The sequence below is a fragment of the Panthera tigris genome, chromosome C1 (assembly GCF_018350195.1).
Source record: "Panthera tigris isolate Pti1 chromosome C1, P.tigris_Pti1_mat1.1, whole genome shotgun sequence".
NCBI classification, from domain to species: Eukaryota; Metazoa; Chordata; class Mammalia; order Carnivora; family Felidae; genus Panthera; species Panthera tigris.
Genome location: NC_056667.1, coordinates 161958352 through 161983386, shown reverse-complemented (window position 1 = coordinate 161983386; position 25035 = coordinate 161958352). Strand labels below are relative to the sequence as shown.

Below are 25035 nucleotides of genomic sequence, written 5' to 3'. Positions count from 1 at the left end.
ATGAAATTAAAAAAAAGAGTACTTCTAACAGAACGATAATCATAGCTAACACTTCTGCTTTCTTATTTTAGAAATGCTGATTGGCATTTTGGAATTCCTAACATTTTCTTTTAACGTTTGTATTTTAGATGCCTCTAGATTTATCCCCTCTTGCAACACCCATTATAAGAAGCAAAATTGAGGAGCCCTCTGTTGTAGAAACAACTCACCAAGATAGTCCTTTACCTCACCCAGAATCTACTACCAGTGATGAAAAGGTTAGAAATTTGCATTTTTGGTAGAAAATCACCCCAAGTAAAGTTTAGTATTTGATTTACATAAAATGTTAATGTAATAAGTTGTACATAATTGAGTGTCAGGCTGTAATAGTCTTATATGTAAAAGCCTGTGAATACTCATGGAAATTTCAGGGCAAGAAGACGTCACCTTTGTAAAAAATTGGCTTTTTATTACACAGAAAAATTACAGGGGAGGACAGCAGTCATTTTAAATAAAACTTATTTTTTAAAGGCTACACAAATTTATAAAAACTTAATTTTTCTGGGTTTTGTTATTTTATTCTTTGCTACTTTTTTTTTTTTTTAATGTTTATTTTTGAGAGAAAGAGAGTGCAAGCGGGGGAGTTGGGGACATAGGGGGTTGGGACATAGAATCTGGAGCTGCGAGATCATGACCTGAGGTGAAGTAGGACGCTTGACCGACCGAGCCACTCAGGCGCCCCTATTCTTCACTGCTCTTATATAGTGACAGCTTTTTCTTTACTACTAAAAATTGCTCAAACCAAGGTTATTTAGGCTTTTTAAGGGCTAAAGCAATACTCATTCTCAGCAATGGGTCTTTGGTACTGCCAACTGAGGTGATGGTGATACTGTCTTAGTACAGGCCTTTTGTAGGCAATTTAGGGCTTATTCCTGGATCTTGAATACCTTGGTAATTTGGGACCCTTTGGGCTATAGTATGGGTTGAGTAACCATTATTGTGAGTATTTCTTGATTGCTTTTTTTCATAAGCACATCTAATGAACACATGGGGTGCTATGTGTGGCACAATGAAGAGGCATTGACAATGTTTCTGTGTAGATTATTTTATTCTAAAACCATAAATGGATTAATGGATTTCTGTCATGGCAGAGGATGACGTGGCTTTGACCTTAGATGTTTTGTGGGGTGTTTTCCTCAGTTCCTAATTATAAAAGCGAGTCTCTATAAAAACTTTAAGAATATAGAAAAATATAAGGAAGAAAACCAAAATCTCCTCTTAGCCCATAATTGAGTGATAAGAAATACTAATATTTTGAAACATTTTTTCCTAGATATATGCATGCATTTATACAAATATACTGTGTAAGTGAATAGCTCATTAGAAGGATAAATAGATACCAAGAAAAATTCGAAGAAAGATCCTAGTTTACTTTTTAATTTAAAAAATTTATTTTTAATTTTTTTTTAAGTAAGCTGTACACCCATCATGGGGCTTGAACTCATGACCCCAAGATCAAGAGTCACATGCTCTACCAATTGAGCCAGCCAGGCATCCTGATCCGAGTTTACTTTTATATCATGCATTCGACATTCAGCGTTAATGAACATTTTCCCACATCATTAGAAAATTTCCAAAATCATAATTTTCTTCATTTTTTGAGAATGTTATTTAAATCCAAGTTAGTTAACATGTAGTGTAATAATGGTTTCAAGAGTAGAATCTGATTGATTCATCACTTACATATAACATGCAGTGTTCATCCCAACAAGTGCCCTCCTTAATGCCCATCACCCATGACCCATCCCCCTACCCAGCCACCCCTTCAGCAGCCCTCAGTTTGTTCTCTGTATTTAAGTCTCTTATGGTTTGTCTCCCTCTCTGTTTTTATCTTATTTTTGCTTCCCTGTATTCATCTGTTTTGTTTCTTAAATTCCACATATGAGTGAAATCGTATGATATTTATCTTTTTCTGACTTATTTTGCTTAGCATAATACATTCTGGTCCCATCCACATTGTTGCAAATAGCAAGATCTCATTCTTTTTGATTGCCGAGTTATATTCTATTGTATAGATATACCACATCTTCTTTATCCATTCATCAGTCAGTGGACATTTGGGCTCTTTCCATAATTTGCCTATTGTTGATAGTGCTGCTATAAACATTGGGGTGCATATGCCCCTTCAGTCAGCATTTTTGTATCCTTTGGATAAATACCTAGTAGTACAATTGCTGGGCCATAGGGTAGCTCAATTTTTAATTTTTTGAGGAACCTCCATACTGTTTTCCAGAGTGGCTATACCAGTTTACATTCGCACAAAATCATAATTTTTAATGGTTGTACTTTATCATTATCTTAATGTATTTAATTATCTTGTTGTTTTTTGGACATAAAGGTTTCCACATTATCACAGTTACAGGAAATATTGTTAACTCTTTGATATGAATATCTTTTTTCCTAAAGATCGTGCCAGTCCCTTCACACTCAACAGTTTTTCGCTGTTCATTGCTGCTTCAGCTTCTTTCAGGAGTAATCCTTGCTACATTCCAGCCTCCTGGGCAGGGCATAGCCATGCCAATTTGTTAAAGTCCATTCTGGGCCCTCTTCACTTTTCTTTCTCACTTTTCTTCCTAGGTGAGATCACCTAGACCATAACTTTAAAAACCATCTACATGCTGATGACTCTCCAACTTCTATCAACCAAGATATCTCCTGGATTTCCATATTCATCTCTCACTCCCGTCTTGACATTTCCTTTTCTATGACTGAAAGACATCTTAAACTTAATACATCTAAATCAGAACTCTTGATTTTTTTTCCATAATTCTCCCTATCTCAGTAAATTTTCTCTCCATCCCATTGAGTTGCTCAAGTCAAGAATCCTTAGTTTCTTCTTTTTCTTCACACCAACACCAGTAGCAAATCTTATCAGACTTACTTTCTGAAATATTAATTTATCCTCTTTGATCTTCGGTGTCATCACTTTAGTCCCAAGCCATCATCTTTTACTTGGATTATTAATAATTACTTCTAACTGGACTTTCTACTTCCATCTCCAATATTCTATAGGTAGCTTTATTATTAATACATTATATAATCACTTTCCTGCTTAAAATCCTTCAGTGGTTAGCCATGGCATTTAAGATAACTAATAGTCCTTTCATAAGGCCTCATTGATCTAAGCTTGTCTGCCCATTCGACCTTCACTTCATGCCACTCTGGTGTATTCCCCAAATATTCTAAGTTTTTTCCTACCTTAAAGACATTACTCTTGGTATTGCTTCCCTCTCCCTAGATAGAATTTTCCCCGGCTGTCCTTTCAGTATCTGTTCATCCAGCACCATTTTTTGCAGAAAAGCTCACCTCACCTCACTATGTATGCTATCTAAAGTAAGCCAACCCCAACCTTCCCTCAGTTAATCTTTCATGATTTATTATGTTGTACTGTTATTTTATAACATACTACTATTTGGAATTTTCTTGTTCTGCTTGTTAATTGTCTCTTTCTTCCCAGTAGCCCTTGAGGGCATGCTATAAATTCTCAAACTTGTGGAATAAATGAAGTTCCAATAGTACTAGTTGATCTTTTCTTCCTATGTAGCTAAATAAGATTTTGATAATAAGAGGCAGCATAAAGACCAATTCTAAGAACACAGTAGACCCAATTTTTACCCTAACTAGTAAAAGGAGTTCTAGGTAAAGCTCTTAATCTCTTCCTAATCTGTAAAACTGGGGAAAAGACCATCTTTAAGGTCCTGGCTAACTCAACAAATTCTGTGTTTTTCTTTAATTTGCAAAGATTTCACTCCAGTAATTATTTTACATTCAGGATATCAACATTACTTGACCTTTTGACATTAATAAATTGTTGTAGCAAACAATTGTATTAAAAATTTTTAATCATTTCTATTACTAATTTGTATCAGTCTCTCTGGATCTGTTTCCCCTATTTACAGTATAATGATGGAGTAGGACTAGGCGGTCTCATGGATTTTCAGAAATGTTCATGGAATCATAGCCAAGTTACTTAGCCTGTTTCTGGATTGATAGGAAAACAAGTAGTATGGAAAAAAAAAAACACCACTCTGATGTTTTTATTTTTATTATTTTTTTTAGGTGTTTTTAAATTCAAATATGAACGTTATATTTGACGCTTTTTAGCTACTTCTAAAATTTTCTTTTTAATAACTTTAGCTTGTAAAATTTTAAATAACTTTGGACATTACTTTGGGGGAGGGTATTATTCTGTAGATGCTTTTAATTTTTTTTTTTTAACGTTTATTTTTTTTGAGACAGAGAGAGACAGAGCATGAACGGGGGAGGGTCAGAGAGAGGGAGACACAGAATCCGAAACAGGCTCCGAGCTGTCAACACAAAGCCCGACGCGTGTAGATGCTTTTAGAAGTGTGTTATATTCTGTTCACTTTTAAGTTTCATGGATTGACTTATAATTAAATGTTTTGTTGGGGCGCCTGGGTGGCGCAGTCGGTTGAGCGTCCGACTTCGGCCAGGTCATGATCTCGCGGTCCGTGAGTTCGAGCCCCGCGTCAGACTCTGGGCTGATGGCTCGGAGCCTGGAGCCTGTTTCCGATTCTGTGTCTCCCTCTCTCTCTGCCCCTCCCCCGCTCATGCTCTGTCTCTCTCTGTCCCAAAAATAAATAAAAAACGTTGAAAAAAAAATTAAAAAAAAATGTTTTGTTAATGTTTATTTATTATTTGAGAGAGACAGACAGAGCTTGAGAGGGGAAGGGCCAGAGAGAGAGGGAGACACAGAATCTGAAAGCACACTCCAGGCTCCAAGCTGTCAGCACAGAGCCTGCTGCAGGACTCGAACTCCCGAACCGCGAGATCATGACCTGAGCCAAAGTCAGACGCTTAACCAAGTGAGCCACGCAGGCACCCCGGATTGACTTATAATTTTAAATCCCACCCTTTTTTATTTCATCACTAAATAGGAGGTACCATTGGCACAAACTGCACAGCCCACATCAGCTATCGTTCGTCCAGCATCATTACAGGTTCCCAATGTGCTGCTTACAAGTTCTGACTCCAGTGTAATTATTCAGCAAGCAGTACCTTCACCAACCTCAAGTACTGTGATCACCCAGGCACCATCCTCCAACAGGCCAATCGTGTAAGTGATGATTTGGGCCAGTCATTGAACTGTTTATTAATCAAGTTTTTCTTGTCACAATTTTTCCCACGACATGTAATTCAAATTGTGGCCTTAGTTTTGTGTGTGTATGTTAATCATGTTCTGCATGCTTTGATTTTTGGAAAAAGTACTTGGGTTGTCTTTTTCTCTTAGTGTTATCTAATAGATTAGAAAATAAATATCTAAAACTTAATTTAAAAAAAAATCGCATTGAATGTGAATTTAAGGTGGTCTCTAATTTTCATGCTATTTCACACAGAATACATAAAATTACTCCAGCAGATGACATTTTTTTCAGTTCTTAAACATATGTCAAGACATTGGTTTTTTCCCAAACATTTTAAGTAATCTCTACACTCAACACGGGGCTCAACTTACCTGATCAGAAGTTAAATGCTGTACCAACTGAGCCAGCCAGGTGACCCTCAAGACCTTCTGATAAGAATTTTTCTCATTCAGCATATTGGAGATTGTCCTGTTTTTTGGACCTGTTGTTTCTCCACACTGCTATATACATTATGTATTTAGAATACAATTAAAAATAATAAAATTTTGTAATTTGCTTTGCAGTGGTTAGAAAATTTATTTTTAAATAATATGATAATAGGAGTAAAAATACTCTCGTATTGTTAGAAGTGGCTAATAAGGATTTCTTACCTTTAATTATTCTTCTTTTATTTTTCTTAGTCCTGTACCGGGCCCATTTCCTCTTCTGTTGCATCTTCCTAATGGACAGACCATGCCTGTTGCTATTCCCGCATCAATTACAAGTTCTAATGTGCATGTTCCAGCTGCAGTCCCGGTAAGTTTGAGGTTTAGACTCTGTAAACTGATCTAGGGCTGCTTGATTCGTTTATGAAACTGAATCCAAAAAAATACTTACTAGGGGTTAGTAGTGTGTATTTATTCATATTTATAATGACAGCATATACCATTCAAAACAAACATAATTAATTGGTTAGAAAATGTTTTTCCATCCTCTCAAAATTTTCTTTTCCTTGTTTCCATACAACACCCAGTGCTCATCCCAACAAGTGCCCTCCTCAATGCCCATCAACCCTCAGTCTGTTCTCAGTATCCAGGAGTCTCTTATAGTTTGCCTCCCTCTCTCTAACTTTTTTCTTTTTCCCCTTCCCCTCCCCCATGGTCTTCTGTTAAGTTTCTCAAATTCTTCCTTGTATTTTTAATTTTAAGAAATTTATTCCTTATTCAGCCCATTTCACTTTGACTAGATTTGTAGAATTCAATTATTAACACAGATTTCTGTTCTTTAGGAATATATGTGTACGAAAACACATGTCCAGTAATTCCATGGTACTTTGACTATTGCAGGAATTGTTTATAAGGACACTCTCTGTGAACTTTTATGGAAATTGACAAATTTTAAAAGATAAATCAGGACAGTAGATCAATAAGGGTTTATAGTTTTCTGATTCTGAACTCTCAAATTTGTATAACCATTGTGCAGATATAGCACAAATCTCATATTGAATATATTCTCTAGCAATTATTTGTTAATATATTTTGCATAGCTTGTTCGGCCAGTCACCATGGTGCCTAGTGTTCCAGGAATTCCAGGTCCTTCCTCCCCTCAACCAGTACAGTCAGAAGCAAAAATGGTAAGCAAGATTGTACTTGTTCTGTACATTTCTTGAGCCTGTTTTGAATTAGTTTTTCCATTAAAGCCTGCTTCAAATGTACAGTTTAGATCACATTTTATAAAGCTTTGGAATGTATTACACTATGCAAGAACCAGATAATATGGAAGAGTTTCCATTAGCATAGTGACTAATTAGTGGTACTTTACAATAAATGGATGAATTTGAGAGTAAAGTCCTAGTTCTTGTCATCGGTTTGTCTGCTTTTGAGCTGTGGCGTTTTGAACAAAATCTCCTCCTTGTGGTAGCTAGGAATATTACAGCTGAAACTAGGTGCAGACATTGGAAGGCCATACAGATGGTTTTAAACAGTGATAGGAATTAGTAGAACAGTTTTGACAAGAATTCTGAAATTGTATACAAGTTAGTAAATGTAGCACATAATACACAAAGAAAATCCATATTTTTGAGTTGCGTTTTGACACCAAGAAACTGGTGGTGTTTAAGGGATAAGCTATAGATTAGGAGTCCAAAGACATGGGTTTTAATTTTAATTCTGACTCTGCTGTTCATTACCCTTAATCAAGCCATTTTAATTTTGAGGAGACTCGGTATTCTTAGGTGTAAAGAGATTAAACGTTGATTTTTAGAGTTTCTCTTAGCCCCAAATTCCATAAATGTGCTAAATTCCTTGGCAAAAAACTAAAGCTGCTTTTTGTTTTTTTAATCCATGTAATTCTCCCTTCTATAGTCTTAACACATTTTCAGGACTAATTCTGAACATCAGTTAATGTATCCTTAGAAAAATTAATAGATAATTTTGCATCAGTTCTGTGCTAGGCAGTATACTAACAGTATAAATGTGTACATATAAAAACCATTATATATTGCAAAATTTCAAGTTTTTTACCTCTATTCTCCATTGCTAATAATCTCAAAATGGCATGTGATAACTAACAGTAAAACTTAACACACCATCTGAATGAACAATGTTTGAAGAGTGTAAAAATTAGCTAGTTATTGATTGTGGTGAGAAAACTTATGAAAACCCAAGAGGGCAATTTTTTGTATTAACAGCATGTTTAACTCAAAGCTTTGGAAATACTAAGATGCATCTTCACTTGATAGCAAAAAAGCTTCATTGGGAATGTTTTTTATACTTCTAAACATACCGTACTAGTGAAAAATTCAATTTAGTGAGAACTGAATAGAGTAGAAATAGGAGTTAACGAGATCTGTTGTTCTATCCTACATCTAAAAATACTTTTACATATTCAGTGGACTTTTTTTCCTAGCAAATTAATTCAAAAGGAACAAGTCAGATTTAAAGAAATACTTTTGGCTATAAGAGTAGGCCATACTTGTAGAAACTATTAAATTTAATACTTCCTTGAATAACTTTTTCTTTTAGGTCATCAGGAAATTAACAAGAATAAAAGTGTTTTGTGTGCTTGTATATTAAAAAAATCAAAGCTATAACTTTATATATGGAAAATAATCATTGGTTGAAGGCCCAAAAAATAGCATGGGGAGTCATAGATTGCCCTACTTAAATTTAACAATCCAGTTAAATTTATTATTAGGATTTTGCTAATGTAAAATAACCATATTTAGGTGATTGCCTATTTTAATTGGAGTAGTAAATAAGATTGTCCTGTTTTAATTAAATAAAAAGACTCAGAAATTAGTCCGTTTCCTTTTTTTTTTTTTTTTCTAACTTTTCATTATGGAAAATTTCAAACATATACAAAGTAACCAGTATAGAATAATGAACCCCCATGTACCCATCACCAGCTTCAATTATTAGCACTGTAACTGCCATTCGTGTTTTATCTATGCCTCAGACCATTCCCTACCCAACTCAATTATTTTTTAATAGGCCTTTCTCAGTGTAAAATTTATATACATTGAAATGAACCAATTTTAATTTTGATGTATAAGTGTATTAATGTAACTCACACTGCTATCATGATATAGAACATTAACATCTACCCAGAAAGTTTATTTCCCTTTGCAATCAGTATACCCAACTGTTGTCACCAGCAATTAGTTCTAGAATTTAATATAAATGAATCCATATATATTCTTGTGTCCAGCCACAAGATTTATCAATGTTGTTGAATGTATTGGTTTGCTGCTTTTTATTGCTGAGTAGTATTCCATTGTGTGAATATAACACAGGTTCTTTATCCATTCTCTTGTTGGTGGACACTTGAATGGTTTTCAGTGTTTAGCATTGTGAACAGAGATGCTGTGCACGTTCTTGTGTAACTCTTCTTGCGGATGTTTATTTTCATTTGGCCTATCTACTGAAGGGTAGAATTTGCTGAGTAAGGGGTAGGTATACATTTAACTTTGTAAGAAACTGCCAGACCATTTGCCAAAGTTCTGAATTCTCACAGAGTATGGGAATTCCAGTTCCACATTTTTGCCAGCATTTGGCTTTGTCTCATTTTCATTGTAGACATTTCTAGCAGTTTGTAGCAGTATCTTATGGTTTTATTTAATTTCTGATTTTGCCAGATGCTTTTGTGATATCTTCTGCTGATTTCTTAAAATGGGTTGTCTCTTATTTTTATGTTATAGGAACTATTTAGATATACTAAATACGAAATTTTTGTTACATATGTCTTACAAATATTTTCTCTTAGTGGGTAGCTTGGCTTTATTCTTCTTAATGATAGTACAAACATATCATTCATTGCTACTTTTATCTCTAATGCTTTCTCCTAGTTAATTGGGTTTAATGTGCCTATGTTGTTTTGGCTTAAAGTGGAAGCTTGGATTATTGATTAAACCTTTTTTACCTTTCCAGTATAGGCATTTAAAGCTATAAATTTCTTTCCACAAATTTGATCTGCTATATTTTCATTATCATATATCTTTTAATTTCCTTTGTGATTTCTTTGAACTACTGGCACTTATATAAAAGTATATTGTATAATTTCCAAATATCTGGGGGCTTTCCTTTTTATCTTGATTTCTATTTTAATTACGTTGTGGTTTGAGAACATACCACCTTTGGTATATTTGCTTGTCCTATGTTTCCATTTTCTAATATATCATACCTGTTTGGCTCATTTGTGAAAATTAGATATTGCCCTTCTATCCAGGTAATATGAACTGGTAACAAAATACCAATTGTCTAGAATGCTAAGGGAATTCTGATTAATTGGGGGTTTTGTTGTTGTACAGAAATAATTTCACATTTCATCATTGGTTTTATATTTTTATGAAATATTGCTAGTCTGGTTTCCCTTAGTCTAATTACTGTCTAAGAATTTTCACTGCTTGCGTGTTATCAACTATACTTCTATATTGTTACAAGTACAAAACCAATCTACCAACATTGGGAAATGACCTAAAAATAGTTTGGGTTTTGTAGTTGGTTTCATGTTCATATGTTTTCCCTCAGTCTCATTTAATAATTATTTCTGTCCATTATCATTTATTTAACATATATTTCTTAGGTACTAAGAAATTCAGCAGATGTGATCTTAAATTTTGAGTTTCTCTTGCAAATCGTTCTGGTGATCATCAAGAGAGGCAAAGAAGTCTTCTTTTAAGGCCATTGATTATATTCTTTAGCAGTTAGGATTATATCAGTGAGTTGTTTGTTTTTGGTGCCCTTGATAACTTTTGTGCATAAAAACCATTATTCAGGGACTGTTTTTATTTATTTGATTTTTTATTTTTTTTTTCAGGGACTGCTTTTAAAAAATATATTAGATTTATTAAAGTTACAAATTCAGAAACTTAGTTCTTCCCTGAATTTTTAAGGCCAGTTTACAAATACAACTATATAATTGCTTTTAAAGGTCTTCAAATATAATTAATTTTAAACATGCCAAACTTCATTTTAAACTTAATATATCCTGTTTTCCCTATAGGTACCTCAGTTGTCTAATAAACTTCTCTAAGTACTTTAATAACCTTTTAAGTTTAATTAAACTTATAGATATGAGGCTTGGTTTTCTTAAATAGTCCATTATTGGGAGGCTTATGAGATTATTTTAGCTCTTCCAATTAAAATCACAAGACTGAATTGATCTTTTAACCATTTTAAATTGAAATTCAAGGGTAACTGATTACTCTGTGGCAAGTTACTTTAATTACTTTCAGAACATAGAATACCAAATAGGTACAAATGATTTTAAAATTTGAATTAATATGTCAGTGTCATTGATTTTTAGCCCCCTGGAGCTTAATAAGGTAAAAGACTTACCAATTGAGGAAATAATTGTATCCTCCCAACTGAAGAAAGTTGAGACTGGTTTCCTTAATGACGGGTAAATGATCACAGGACTTGATTCTCCATCAGTGATAGGACTCCAAATCCAGTTTCTCCAAATGAGTGATTCCCAGCTCTTATCCCTTTGATTCATGTTACACATTAAATAATTTTTTTTTGCCAGTCTGCTAACCCTCTAGTAAAATTTACAATGTCTTCTTTCAGGCTTGAGTTGGACTGTGCTTTGTTGTTGCCTTCAACTCTTTGAAAATACTTAAACATCCTCCCTGTTTCGTTTTGCTAAAATGATGTGTGGTTCAGAAGATGTTATATACAAACCTAATGGTAACCACAAATCAAAAATTGGTAATAGGTATGCAAAAAAAATAGAGAAAGGAATCCAAATATATCACTAAAGAAAGCCAACTTGTGGTGAGAGAAGAGAGCAAGGGAAGGAAAAAACAGAAGATCTATAAAAACAATCACAAAACAAATGACAGAATACCAATAAATACAGACTTATCAATAATTACTCTGAATGTAAATGGACTAAACATTCCAAAAAAAAAAAGGCATAGGGTGATGGGAGGGATTAAAAAAAAAAATAAGACCAGTGTATATGCTGCCAACAAGAAACTCCTTGCAGACCCAAAGTCATATGCAGATTGAAAAAGAGGGGATGCAGAAACATTTATCATGCAAAGGGGTGTGAAAAGAAAGCTAGGGTAGCAATAGCTGTATCAGACAAAATAGACTTTAAGACAAAGACTGTAATAAGAGACAAAGAAGGACACTACATAATCATTAAGGGGGACTCCAACAAGAAGACGTAACAATTGTAAACCCTTATACACCCAGAATGGGAGCACCCAAATACATAAAATGGTTAGTAACAAATATAAAGGAACTAACTGATGGTAACACAGTGATTGTAGGGAACTTTAACATGCTATTTACATCGATGAAATCAATTAGGAAACCGTGGCTTAGAATGATACATTGGACTAGTGTTTTAATAGACATATTCAGAATATTCCATCCTACAATAGCAAAATGCACATTCTTTAAGTACACATTAAATATTCTCCAGATTATATATTAGACCACAAAATAAATCTCTACAAATGCAAAAAGATTGAAGTTATGCCATGCATCTTTTCAACCACAATGCAGTGAAACTAGAAATCAGCCATAAGAAAAAAATCTGAAAAGAGCTCAAATACATGGAAGTTAAATAACATGCAAGTAAACAGTGAATGAATCAACCAACAAGTCAAAGAGGAAATCAAAAAACACATGGAGACAAATGAAAATGAAAACACAGTGGTCTAAAATCTTTGGGAAGCAGCAAAAGCAGTTCTAAGGGAAAAGTTTATAGCATTACAAGCCTACCTCAAGAAGCAAGAAAAATCTCAAATATTAGCCTAGCCTTACACCTAAAGGAGCTAGAAAAAGAACCCAAACCCAAACCCAGCAGAAGGAAGGAAATTATAAATATCAGAACAGAAATAAATGATCTAGGAACTAAAAAAATAGATGAATGAAATCAGGAGCTGGTTCTTTGAAAAGATCAACAAAATTGATAAACCTATAGCCAGGCTCATCAAAAATAGGAGAGGGGACTCAAACAAAATCAGAAATGAAAGAGGAAAAATAATAACCGACACCACAGGAATGCAAAGGATTGTAAGAATATTATGAAAAATTATGTGTCAACAAACTGAGCAACCTAGAAGTGGATAAAATCCTAGCAACATATAACTTCCCAAAAATGAAGCAGGAAGAAACAGAAAATTTGAACATATAGATTACCAGCAATGAAATTGAATCAGTAATCAAAAATTTCCCCAAAAACAAAAGTCCAGGATCCAACAGCTTCACAGATAAATTCTACCAAACATTTAAAGAAGAGTTAAAACCTATTCTTCTCAAACTTTTCCAAAAAATAGAAGAGGAAGGAAAACTTCCAAATTCATTCTTCAAGGCCATATTAACCTGATACTAAAACCAAATAAACACACTGCTAAATAAAAAAGAGAGCGCTACAGAACATAGATGTAAAAATCCTCAACAAAATATTAGCAAACCAAATCCAACAATGCATTAAAAAAGTCATTCCCCATGAGCAAGTAGGATTTATTCCAGGGATGCAAGCGTGGTTTAATATTCACAAATCAATCGACATGATACATCACATCAGTAAGAGAAAGAATAAAAGCCATAAGGTTGTTTCAATAGATGCAGAAAAAAATATGACCACATACAACATCCATTCATGATAGAAACCCTCAACAAACTAGGTTTAGAGGGAACATACTTTAACATAATACAGCCCTTATATGAAAACCCCACAGCTAACATAATGGTAAAAAACTGAAAGCTTTTCCCCTAAGGTCAGGAAGAAGACAAGTTTTATTCAACATAATACTGGAAGTCTTAGTCACACCAGTCAGATAAGACAAAGGAATAAAAGTCCCCCAAATTGTAAGAAAGAAGTAAAACTTCAACTGTTTGCAGATGACATGATTCTATATACTGTATAGAACACTCTAAAGACTCCACAGAAGGGACACCTGGGTGGCTCAGTCGGTTGAGTGTCCCACTTCGGCTCAGGTCATGATCTCGCCGTCTGTGAGTTTGAGCCCCGCGTCAGGCTCTGTGCTGACAGCTCAGGGCCTGGGGCCTGCTTCAGATTCTGTGTCTCCTTCTCTCTCTGCCCTTCTCATGCTTGGGCTCTGTCTCTGTCTCTCAGTAATAAATAAACATTAAAAAAATAAAGACTCCACCAAAAAAACTACTAGAACTAATGAATGAATTCAGTAAGTTCACAGGATACAAAATCAATATACAGAAATCCATCGCATGTCTATACACTAATAATGAAGCAGCGCAAAGGGAAATTAAGAAAACAATCCCATTTATAATTACACGAAAAGTAATAAAATACCTAGGAATAAGGAGTATAGGTGAAAGACCTGTACTCTGAAACCTGTAAAACAGTGATGAAAGAAATTGAACACGATACAAAGAAATGGAAAGACATTGCATGTTCATGGATTAGAAGAACAAATATGTTTAAAATGTCTATACTGCCCAAAACAATCTACAGATGTAATGCAATCCCTATTAAAATACCAACAGCATTTTTCACAGAACTAGAACAATCCTAAAATTTGCATGGAACCACAAAAGACCCCAAATAGCCAAAGCAATCTTGAAAAAGAACAAAACTTGGAGGTATCACAATTCCAGGCTTCAGATTACAAAGCTGTAGTAATCGAAACAGTATGGTACTGCACAAAAATAGACACCTAGATCAATGGAACAGAATAGGGAGCCCAGAAATGAACCCACAATTATATGGTCAATTAATCTGACAAAGGAGGCAAGAATATGCATTGGGAAAGAGTCTCTTCAACAAACAGTGTTGGGAAAACTGGACAGCTATGTGCAAAAGACTGAAACTGGACCACTTTCTTACACTATATACAAAAATAAACTCAGAATGGATTAAGGACCTCATTGTGAGAAGTGAAACCATAAAAATCCTAGAAGAGAGTATGGCGGTAAGTTCTCTAACATCGGCTATAATGACATCTTTCTAGATAGGTCACCTGAGGTAAGAGGAACAAAAGCAAAATTAACTGTTGGAAGCACATCAAAATAAAAGCTTCTGCACAGCAAAGGAAACAATCAACAAAACAAAAAGACAACGTACCAAGTGGGAGAAGATACTTGTAAATAATGTGCCCAATAAAGGGTAAGTATCCACAGTATATCAAGAACTTAACACAACTCAACACCAAAAAAACCACAATCCAATTAAAAATGGGCAGAAGACATGAACAGATGTTTCTCCAAAGAAGACATCCAGATGGTCAACAGATATATGAAAATCAGTTATCAGGGAAATGCATATCAAAACCTCACTGAGATACCATCTCACACCTGTCAGAAAAGCTCAAATCAAAAAAAGAAAAACAAGAGTTGGCAAGGAATTTGGGAAAAAGGGAGGCATCATGCACTTGGCTGGAATGCAAACTGGTGCAGCCATTGTGAAAGACAGTATGAAGGTTCCTCAGAAAGTTAAAGGGACGCCTGGGTGGCTCATTTGGTTAAGCGTCTGAATCTTGATCTTGGCCCAGGTCATGATCTCATGGTTTGTGAGTTCAAGCCCCACATCAAGCTGCACTGATGACGTGGATGGGATTTTGTCTCTCCTTCTCTCTGCCCCTCCCCCACTTGTGCTTGCTCTCTAGCTCTCTCTCGCTCGCTCGCTCTCTCAAAATAAATAAAGTTAAAAAAAATTAAAATAGAACTACCCTAAAATCCAGTCATCTCACTACTGGGTATTTTCCCAAAAAATTACAAAAACCCTAATTCAAAGGAATATATATGCACTCCTGTGTTTATTGCAGCATTATTGTTACAGTAGCCAAATTATGGAAGCAGCCTAAGTGTCCATCAATAGATGAATAAAGAAGAGGTATATATGGAGAATGGAATGTTACTCGGCTATAAAAAAGAATGAAATCTTGCCATTTTCAATAGCGTGAAGGATCTGGAGAGTATAATGCTAAGCAATATGAGCCAGTCAGAGAAGGACAAATACCACATGATTTCATTCATATGTGGAATTTAAGAAATAAAAAATACAAACGAAAACAGACTCTGACTATAGAGAACAGATGTTTAGCAGAGAGGAGGTGGGGAGGATGGGTGAAATAGGGAATTAAGAGTATGCTTACCTAGATAAGCACAGAGTAATATATGGAAATGTGGGGTTTTTTTAATGTTTATTTACTTTTGAGAGAGTGTGTGAGTGAGTGGGGGAGGGGCAGAGAAGAGAGAGAGTGAGGGAGAGAGGGACAGAGAGGGAGACACAGAATCTGAAGCAGGCTCCAAGCTCTGAGCTGTCAGCACAGAGCCTGACACGGGACACAAACCCACAAACCGTGAGATCATGACCTGAGCCGAAGTCGGACGCTTAAACGACTGAGCCACCCAGTCGCCCCAGTATATGGAATTGTTGAATCACTATATAAGTCCTGAAATGAACAGTGTATATTAACTATACTGGAACTAAAAATTTTTAAACATAGTGAAAGATACATTAAAAAAATGAAAAATTAGGAGAAATAGCATTGGAACACATTAGAATGACTAGCACACTACAGCTGAAGAGAAAACTTACTTGTATCTGAAGATAGCCAGGAATGCTTTTGTGGGGCCCTGATTTTCAAAACCCAGTGCTCATATAAGGAAGACAAATACATATTGTTTGTGTCTACTATAAATATTGAAATAGGATCCTTTTTTTGCTAAAGAAATTTCTCCAGAGCAAGGTTTTTTTGGTTGCTAGAACATTAAGTCTTTGGAAAAGTAAGAATGTGGTAAGAAAAAGAAATGTAAGTGGGGATTCACAAATACAAAATTATCTAGTATTTTTTAATATTATAAAAAAATTCCTAGGATCTACTGTCTTCCATAGAATTGCAATGGACCTCCCCACATTTAGATTTAGAAGTTTTGTCATTAAGCAAGTAAACTGTAGGTGTTTGCTATGTGTGTTACTCTTCTACTAAAACAACTTTCTTACCTAATATTTGTAACTAAAAGGTAATGTGTCTGAATAAGACAATGTTAATTGTCTAGGAGCTTTGTTAAGAAGATTTAATAAAGTATTTAGGTAGCATTCTTCACAATCCTTCCTTGAAGTGTTGTGTGACAAACTGAGAAATAACTTTGCACACGGTGGGAAGCCAGTAGGTTTTCTGCAGGGGGTTTCTACCGAGAGCTGACAGAGGGCATCTTGGCAAATGTTCAGAAACCTACATTAACTTAGTTGGGCCCTGCATGGAACCTCATGTTCAGCAGAATTCTTCTGACCTGCCTCTGCATGCCAAGCTAATCAGCAAACACCTAATGAGCCCACTCCAAAGAAACAGACTCTCTCCCAACCTACTTCATTTTCATACGTTCTCTGGGGGTGGGGAGACAAGACTTCATGAGGACTGATGATGCTGCAAAGACCACAATAATGATAATTAACTTGCTGAATTTAGAAGATTATGCTGTTAATTAGTTGCAAAATAAAGATAAGTAATAGAGCAGCAGATGGTAGGATAACACCCAGGAGAAGGAGGGTTATTACTCTGATGAGCTTTTGTGGCACATATGAAATATGGATCTGACTTTTTCATAAATTGTTTCTAGAGAACATTATGTTTTTTCTTTGAACTATGATGGAGTAGTTTGTTCCTACTAAGTTCTGACAGATGTGATAAAATTTGTTTCCAGGAATGTGAAAAGCAAATTATTTTTAGGAGATTATCTCTTAAAATGAGTAAGTTGTATTGGCCAGCACAACAAACCAATCATCCTTTAATTGACACATTTTATATCTAAGAAAAAAAAGTTTCAATATAGTAGTTGAATTTTACATTGCTAAAAATTAATTCCAAATATTAAAACACTAGTCTGCTTAGAAATAGAGTAATAAAGATATTTTAGTTTTCTTTCAAACAGTGCCTCTAGTTTAAAATTCTGCTCAAGCTTTATTTTAATTGGACATGTTGGAGAATACAGACCTTATGGATCTTACTGAATTTCTTTGAGTACTCAGTCTTTTCATTTACTTATATTAAATATCCATATGGAGAGAAATGAGCTGGCCAATGTCTGATACTCTTCTTGATTGCTAATATATCTAAAATAGTTAATATGAGGCAAAAACTCTAGTTTGGCAAAACTTTTGTCTAAAACATGTTCAACGAATTAGGAGTCAACAGAATTTCTGGTCACTCTGCTTCTAACTAACTGTGATTCTGGGAAGTAACTTCATTTTTTGGGCCTTCATCTGTAAGTTGGTGATTGGACTAATTATCAATATATCTGCTAGTTCCAAAATTCTATTTTAAAATAAATAATTTTGAACCAAACTATTTGTCATTATTTAAGATGTCTCTAGCAAATATATTTGGGTGGATTATAGAAAATCCTTATAAAATTTTTATGAATTCTGTTTAGTGACAACTTTTTTCACCTAACCCATTCTAATTTTTTTTTAGCACACATGTATTTTTATTGCTGTTTAAAAAAAAATACATATATATATATATATATATATATATACACACACACACACACACACACACACACGCAGCTCAGAACAGTGTTAACCCTTGAAAATCTTTTTCTTAAATTCTGTACCCAGTGGCACACTTTCTAAGTCAGACCCATTGTAATCAATGTAACAGCATGGAGCAAACATTAGAGCTTCCTCACTGGGTGAGTACTGTATACACTGGGGCAGTCAAGAGAGGATAATGAATGAATACTGATGCTGCTTTTAAGTGCTCTATAAGGTAGTAACTTGCCCTACTAAAGATTATTCAAGAGAGTGATGTTTATGTACTTCAGACTCCCCTATGTGCAGTTACTGTATTTCATTAATTCTAAGAGTTAAGCTCTTCACTATAAAACTTTAAATGCTCTTCAGTTCTATGATGTTTTCTACCTAAGGACTTCAAAATGTTTTACCAACACATAATTTACCAAGCTTCACATCTCAACCACTACCTAGATTTATGTACATTTTATATCTAGAAGTGAAAGCCCTAACCTAACACTATAGGTACTATTTCTTTTATTTTGATGTGTAACATTTCTGTTTTTAAAAGATATAATTATGCAGGCTGACCACCTCCCCAGATTTTCCTCCTTCTATTTATATTGACCTATACTTTTCAAACTCCTTTCTACTTTGAGTTCTTTACCATTTAGCCTAAGTAGTCCTACTGGTTGGAGCCAATTACTCCTTTGATCACTTACCTCATTTTGGTTTAATCCATCCACTTCCATACTATCCCTTCAGTTGAGTGTCTCAATTTCATGTGTCTTAGCTACTAAGACGACCTTGGGCAAATGATCTCTGGTTTCCCAATCTGTAAAATGGGGACACTGTCCTGTTAGAAACTCAGTGAAAAAATACTGATAACATGGATGGATCTCAAGTACATTATGCTAAAAGAAAGACGCCAGATTTCAGAAGGCTGTAACACTGTATAAGTCCATTTATATGACATTCTGGAAAAGGCAAAACTTTGGGGATCAGAAAACAGATTAATGGTTTCTAAGGACTGGGGGTGGGAGGAAGAGTGACAGGAATGGAGCATGAGGGAATTTGGTGGGATAATAGCACTGTTTTGTATTCTGATGGTAGGGGGTGGTTGCATGACTGACTGTATGTGCTTGTTAAAACTCATAGGACTATGCACAAAAAAGACTTCGTTTTACGATGTATAGCTTCTACCCCAGTAAACTTTTATTTTTAAACTGTTGGCTTATTTTTAAAATCATACCCAGCATCTACAGTGATTAGCAGTAGAGAGAAAATGTCCAGTAACACTTGTCTAGATATAGTTATTGCCTCAAGGGAAATTTTGGTGGACCTTTTCATATATGCTTCAGTTTTTTCAGGGGTCTGGATCACTTGTAGATGGCATCGTAGATACGCATAGATGAAAATAAACTACAAATTTTGGGATAGCTGTATAATTTGCTAAGTTGCTCTTATTGGAGTAAATGAAAGCAGTTGTCCTAGAATCACCTGGGTGCTTTTCAAAAGCTCTTCTCTCTTTCCCACTCCTCCCTGCCATCGGCAAGGAAGGGAGAGAGAAAGGTGGGTACAAATCTGTTTTTAGCACCCAGCCAATTATGACTTCTGGGAAGTTTGGAAAGCACTGGATAGACTGCAACACATTTCTCATATCAATTTTGTAGCCTCCTTCCCCCACAGATAATGAAACTTTATTTTGGGCTTAAGGACTACAACTGTTACTGAGAACAATATCAACAATAATAATCCGAGGTCTCTCAGGTGCCTTTCATTGCTAAGATATTATGGTATGATTATCTTGTGCTAATTATTTCATATTTACAGATTCTAACAATAAAACTACCCCAGATATCGCTTGTGCCATTTTTGCCAAAGAATCCAATTTCTCTCAGTTAACAAATACATTTGTTGTTCACCCATGTAGCAAATCCGTGTACCAGTCGCTTAAAAGGGATGCAAAGAAATGTAAGGAAATCTCTGCTCTTGAAAGAGCTTACTGTTTGAGGAACTAAGATATTCACATATGATACACTTTTGCTGATAGAATAGTAAGTTTTATGCAGATTGTGTTTTTATTAAGAGGTAGCCGTAAGTGTCTAAGGCCTCCTTCTGACCCTAGGTTACTCATACCCTGGCAGTGGGTCAGATGCAATTCAGTGAAATGGCAAATGGAACATAGTAGAGGGGATAGACTTCAAACTAAACCTCCTTACTGGAGACAGGGAAGACCTACGGGAGGCAAACCTAGCTATAGGTTCTAGGAGGAGGTTCAGTCTGACAGTCAATATAGTGGCCTAAAAAATGCAACATCAGGTCATTGTCCAAATAAGCCCAGTTGTCCAAAGTGGGCCCAAATTTGGAAGAGATTTAGGTTTAAGAATCTAGGAGAGCCTAAAAAGATGGAGATTCAGGAATGAAGGGCAAGAAAATAGGTGACAGTGTACATAATTAACTTGTGTTATTTATTTTAGTTGAACGGAACTGGTTATTTTCAGTTAATGGTGTTTTTCACTCCTTCCTCAAAATTGATTAGGATAGCAAAGTATTAAATCCTATAGTAGTACTCAGAAAGACTCAGGAAAGCTTTCCAGAGTGTTTGTCTTACTATTTGTAATGATAAAACTAATTTTAAAGCCAAATGCATTTCTTAACACATACTTTTTTTTGGTTAACTAAAGAATACTTTGGGAGTTGGACTTGAGTGGAAAGCAGGGAACTTTTTTTTTTAAATTGATGTCTGCATTTCAGAGATTAAAAGCTGCTTTGACCCAGCAACATCCTCCAGTTACCAATGGTGATACTGTCAAAGGTCATGGTAGTGGATTGGTTAGAACTCAGTCAGAGGAATCTCGACCACAGTCCCTACAACAGCCAGCCACATCCACTACAGAAACTCCGGTATGTGTGTTGTTTTTATAATCTACACTCTGTTATCCTTTAAAAAACAAATACGGGGTAACTTAAAGGAAACTTAAACTATATACTTTGAAAAAATTACTTCTGGTCATATTTCAAAAGGGTACCAAAAACATTAGGAAAGGTAGTTCAGTGTAAAAGTATTCACACCCAGGGGTGCCAGGGTAGCTCGGTCATTTAAGTGTCCAACTCGATTTCAGTTCAGGTCATGACCTCATAGTTGTGAGATCTAGCCCCGCATCAGGCTCCACGCTGAGTGTGAAGCCTGCTTAAGATTCTCTCTCTCCTTATCCCTATGCCCTTCCTCTGCACCCATGCTGTCTCTCAAAAAGTATTGACACCCGAAAATAAATAAGTAAATAATTAAAATAGTCGAGCAATTATTACTGCTCAGGACACCCTGTAAATGCTTTTGTCTATGTATGTTGGACATAGCACAAATCTCCACTGACGCTTTTTAACTCATTTTTTGTGGATTGTATTTATGAGATTACTGGCATATATCAAATGATTTTTTTTTTTAATTTTTTTTTTTTTCAACGTTTTTTATTTATTTTTGGGACAGAGAGAGACAGAGCATGAACGGGGGAGGGGCAGAGAGAGAGGGAGACACAGAATCAAATGATTTTTTTTTTTTAATGTTTCTGTTTATTTCTGAGAGAGAGAGAGCGCGCGGTGCGAGCAAGCTGGGGAGGGGCAGAGAGAGGGAAGGGAGACCAAGGATCCAAAGCGGGCTCTTCATGCTGACAGCGGAGAGCCCGATGTGGGGCTGGGATTCACGAACTGTGTGAGATCATGACCTGAGCCAAAGTTGGACACTTTACCGACTGAGCCACCCAGACACCCCAGTCAAATGATTCTTAAATTAAAATGTGAGAGACATTACCAAAGGAGCAGATATATATGCTTTATGGACACTGTTTATACCAGAGGTCCTTTTCATTTATCTGCAGTTTGTGACTGCCTATCAGATGGTTGATAGGTCTGTTATGTCTACAGTGCATTTCTACATGGAAGGGTAACTATTTCTGTTAAATGTTTCAGAACTCTATTTAGAACTTTTATCTTAAGAGATACTTCAACAGTATTAGCATTGGCATTAAAAAGCAAAACTTTGCTATTAAACAGGTAAATGGCAAGTTCTAGATTGCCTCATAAGCATTAAGTTTTTAGATAGCTGTATTTTATTTTTACAAAACTTAAAGTGGAATGTAGTTATGGTAGTTATCGACTAAACAACATAGGGGCCAAGAGAGAAGGTAAATAAGTGGGTGTGTTTTAATGTCATAATTCAGACATTAGCAAACGGACTCATGGGCCAAATCCACCCATGGCTGTTTTTTTGTATCGTCTGCAAGCTCTGTGTGGTTTTTACATCCTCCAAGTTTATTTAAAAGAAATGAATATATAATTTCTATATAACTTCTGTATAATAATTTCTATATAACTTCTATATAACTATAAAAATATAAATTTTTATATAATTTCTATATAAAGCTAACCATTATTTCCCTGGATCTAATTTTTATTTGTATCTTTATATCATATTGGATGACAGCTTCATAAGGCAGGACTTTATGTTTGTTTACTATTGTATTTCTAGTTTCTAGGATAGTTCCTGTGTTCTTTTTAATGATGTGTAATGAATGGATCACTGAAAGAAAGGAGAGAAGGAGGAGTATATGCTTTTAAGTAGCCTTAAATTGTGAGGTGTAAAAATGTACAAATGTAACCCTGTATTAGTTCCTGCTTCTAATACTGTGATTAGCCTTTGCTGTAATAACTGACTTGTAAATTAAAAAAAAAACAAACAAACCTGTTCTTTCCTATTCAGCCAAATGAGTAAAAGAAAAAACCTGCTATTATCAATAAGTTAAGAGGATGAAGACAAGAAAATATTTCAAGGTTGCCATTCTTGAAACCAGCCATAGAATATTTTTCTAAAAGATTAACTTGCAATTATGTACGTAAAATAAATGATCTAATTTAATACTTAATCTTTATTACAATTAAAATACAGTATAAGTTAAATTACCCTCATAATTTTTAATGCTAGTTATTTGGAAAAGAAATTAAATGAGAACCTGTGGTTTTGGAGTTTGTCGAGTGAGAAGTAGTTTGATGATTTCCCTGCAGAGCTTACCTTGATTGAGCTTATATATAAGATTATTGCTTATTATGTAGATTAGAAGGTAGAAATTTTATTTATTCACCCCATTTTGGAATGTAATTCATATTAGGCAAACAGATTGTTTTCAGGCTTCTTTGGGTCATGTACCTGTAGTCACAAAGTGCTATTTCCTTTGCACTATTTCCAGGGGTTCGTTGTTTCCTGTCTCCCAAGTTCAGGTGTTCCATGGCACAATTTTGGGATTTAAGAACGGCTTGGAAATGCTTATCGTTCTATAGCCCCAGATACTAGACAGTATCACTAGTGACTGACTGAAAATTTCTGTCCCTGGCTGATCTTAGATAACTAGGCAGATCCGTTGAGCAAGGGGAACCAGTTAAAATTAAAATTTAGACTCCCGTGAGATTCTGCCCACCAGGAAGATGAACATTAATAATCATGTGAACCTGACCCTAAATTTCACAAATTGAAGGAAAGCGGAGTGTACCAAACTATGTATATCCAGTAGTTCCCTCGTCCCACGGTTTAGCTTTCGTGCTTTCAGTTACACACAGTCAACCATGGCTCAGAAGATGGTCCTCCCTCTGACAGATTGCTAGAAGGCTCATTACTAGTAGCCTAGCACTATGCCACAGTGTCTTTATCATCCACCTTACATCACATCATCACATAAACGTTTTATCTCGTATCATCACAAGAAGGGTGAGTATAGTACGAATATTTTAAAAGCAAGAGAGACCACATTCACATAACTTTTATTACAGTATATTGTTATAATTGTTCTGTTTTATTATGAGTTATTTTTGATCTCACACTATACCTAATTTATAAATTAAACCTTGTAATAGGTATATATTCATAGGAAAAAACGTAGTATATATTGGGTTTGCTACTCTCCGTGGCTTCAGGCATCCACAGGAGTCTTGGAACGCATCCCCTACTGATAAGGGGCACTACTGTACTTTTACTCCTCAATTTTAGAGAAACCAATTTTTAAAAGAAAATTTTACTATTTTTTATTTTTAAAATTTTACTTCAAAAATAGGAAGAAAACGGTTTTTTCATAGTGAATTTAAGTAAGTTATTAAATTTTTTCCTTTAGTACTTCACAGTTTTTCAAAGGATTGTATAATACCATGATGTTAAAAAGTAAAGTTGGAGGAGACTATAGATGCTGGCGAGGATGTGGAGAAACGGGAACCCTCTTGCACTGTTGGTGGGAATGCAAACTGGTGCAGCCGCTCTGGAAAACAGTGTGGAGGTTCCTCAGAAAATTAAAAATAGACCTACCCTATGACCCAGCAATAGCACTGCTAGGAATTTACCCAAGGGCTACAGGAGTGCTGATGCATAGGGGCACCTGTACCCCAATGTTTATAGCAGCCCTCTCAACAATAGCCAAATTATGGAAAGAGCCTAAATGTCCATCAGCTGATGAATGGATAAAGAAATTGTGGTTTATACACACAATGGAGTACCACGTGGCAATGAGAAAGAATGAAATATGGCCCTTTGTAGCAACGTGGCTGGAACTGGAGAGTGTGATGCTAAGTGAAATAAGCCATACAGAGAAAGACAGATACCATATGTTTTCACTCTTATGTGGATCCTGAGAAACTTAACAGAAACCCATGGGGGAGGGGAAGGAAAAAAGAAAAAAAAAAAAGAGGTTAGAGTGGGAGAGAGCCAAAGCATAAGAGACTGTTAAAAACTGAGAACAAACTGAGGGTTGATGGGGGGTGGGAGGGAGGGGAGGGTGGGTGATGGGTATTGAGGAGGGCACCTTTTGGGATGAGCACTGGGTGTTGTATGGAAACCATTTGACAATAAACTTCATATATTGAAAAAAAAAGTTGGAAAAACACAAGATCTATACGTGTTCATTTGTATTATGTTTTCAAG

The 25035-nt window shown here is 35.3% G+C and overlaps 1 protein-coding gene across 10 annotated transcripts in view; it reads left to right on the top strand.

Moving 5' to 3' along the window:
* ATF2 (activating transcription factor 2) overlaps positions 1-25035 on the top strand; it is an 81911-nt gene that overhangs the window by 40843 nt on the left and 16033 nt on the right. For all 10 annotated transcript variants that reach the window (XR_006220789.1, XM_042994733.1, XM_007074552.2 and 7 more), the window contains 5 exons: positions 129-257; positions 4938-5116; positions 5825-5939; positions 6670-6756; positions 20835-20984. Coding sequence is in view for 9 of the 10 variants with exons in the window: in XM_042994733.1 (XP_042850667.1) it covers positions 129-257; positions 4938-5116; positions 5825-5939; positions 6670-6756; positions 20835-20984 (660 nt within the window). In the remaining variant the exon portion in view is untranslated. The remainder of the gene's footprint in view (positions 1-128; positions 258-4937; positions 5117-5824; positions 5940-6669; positions 6757-20834; positions 20985-25035) is intronic.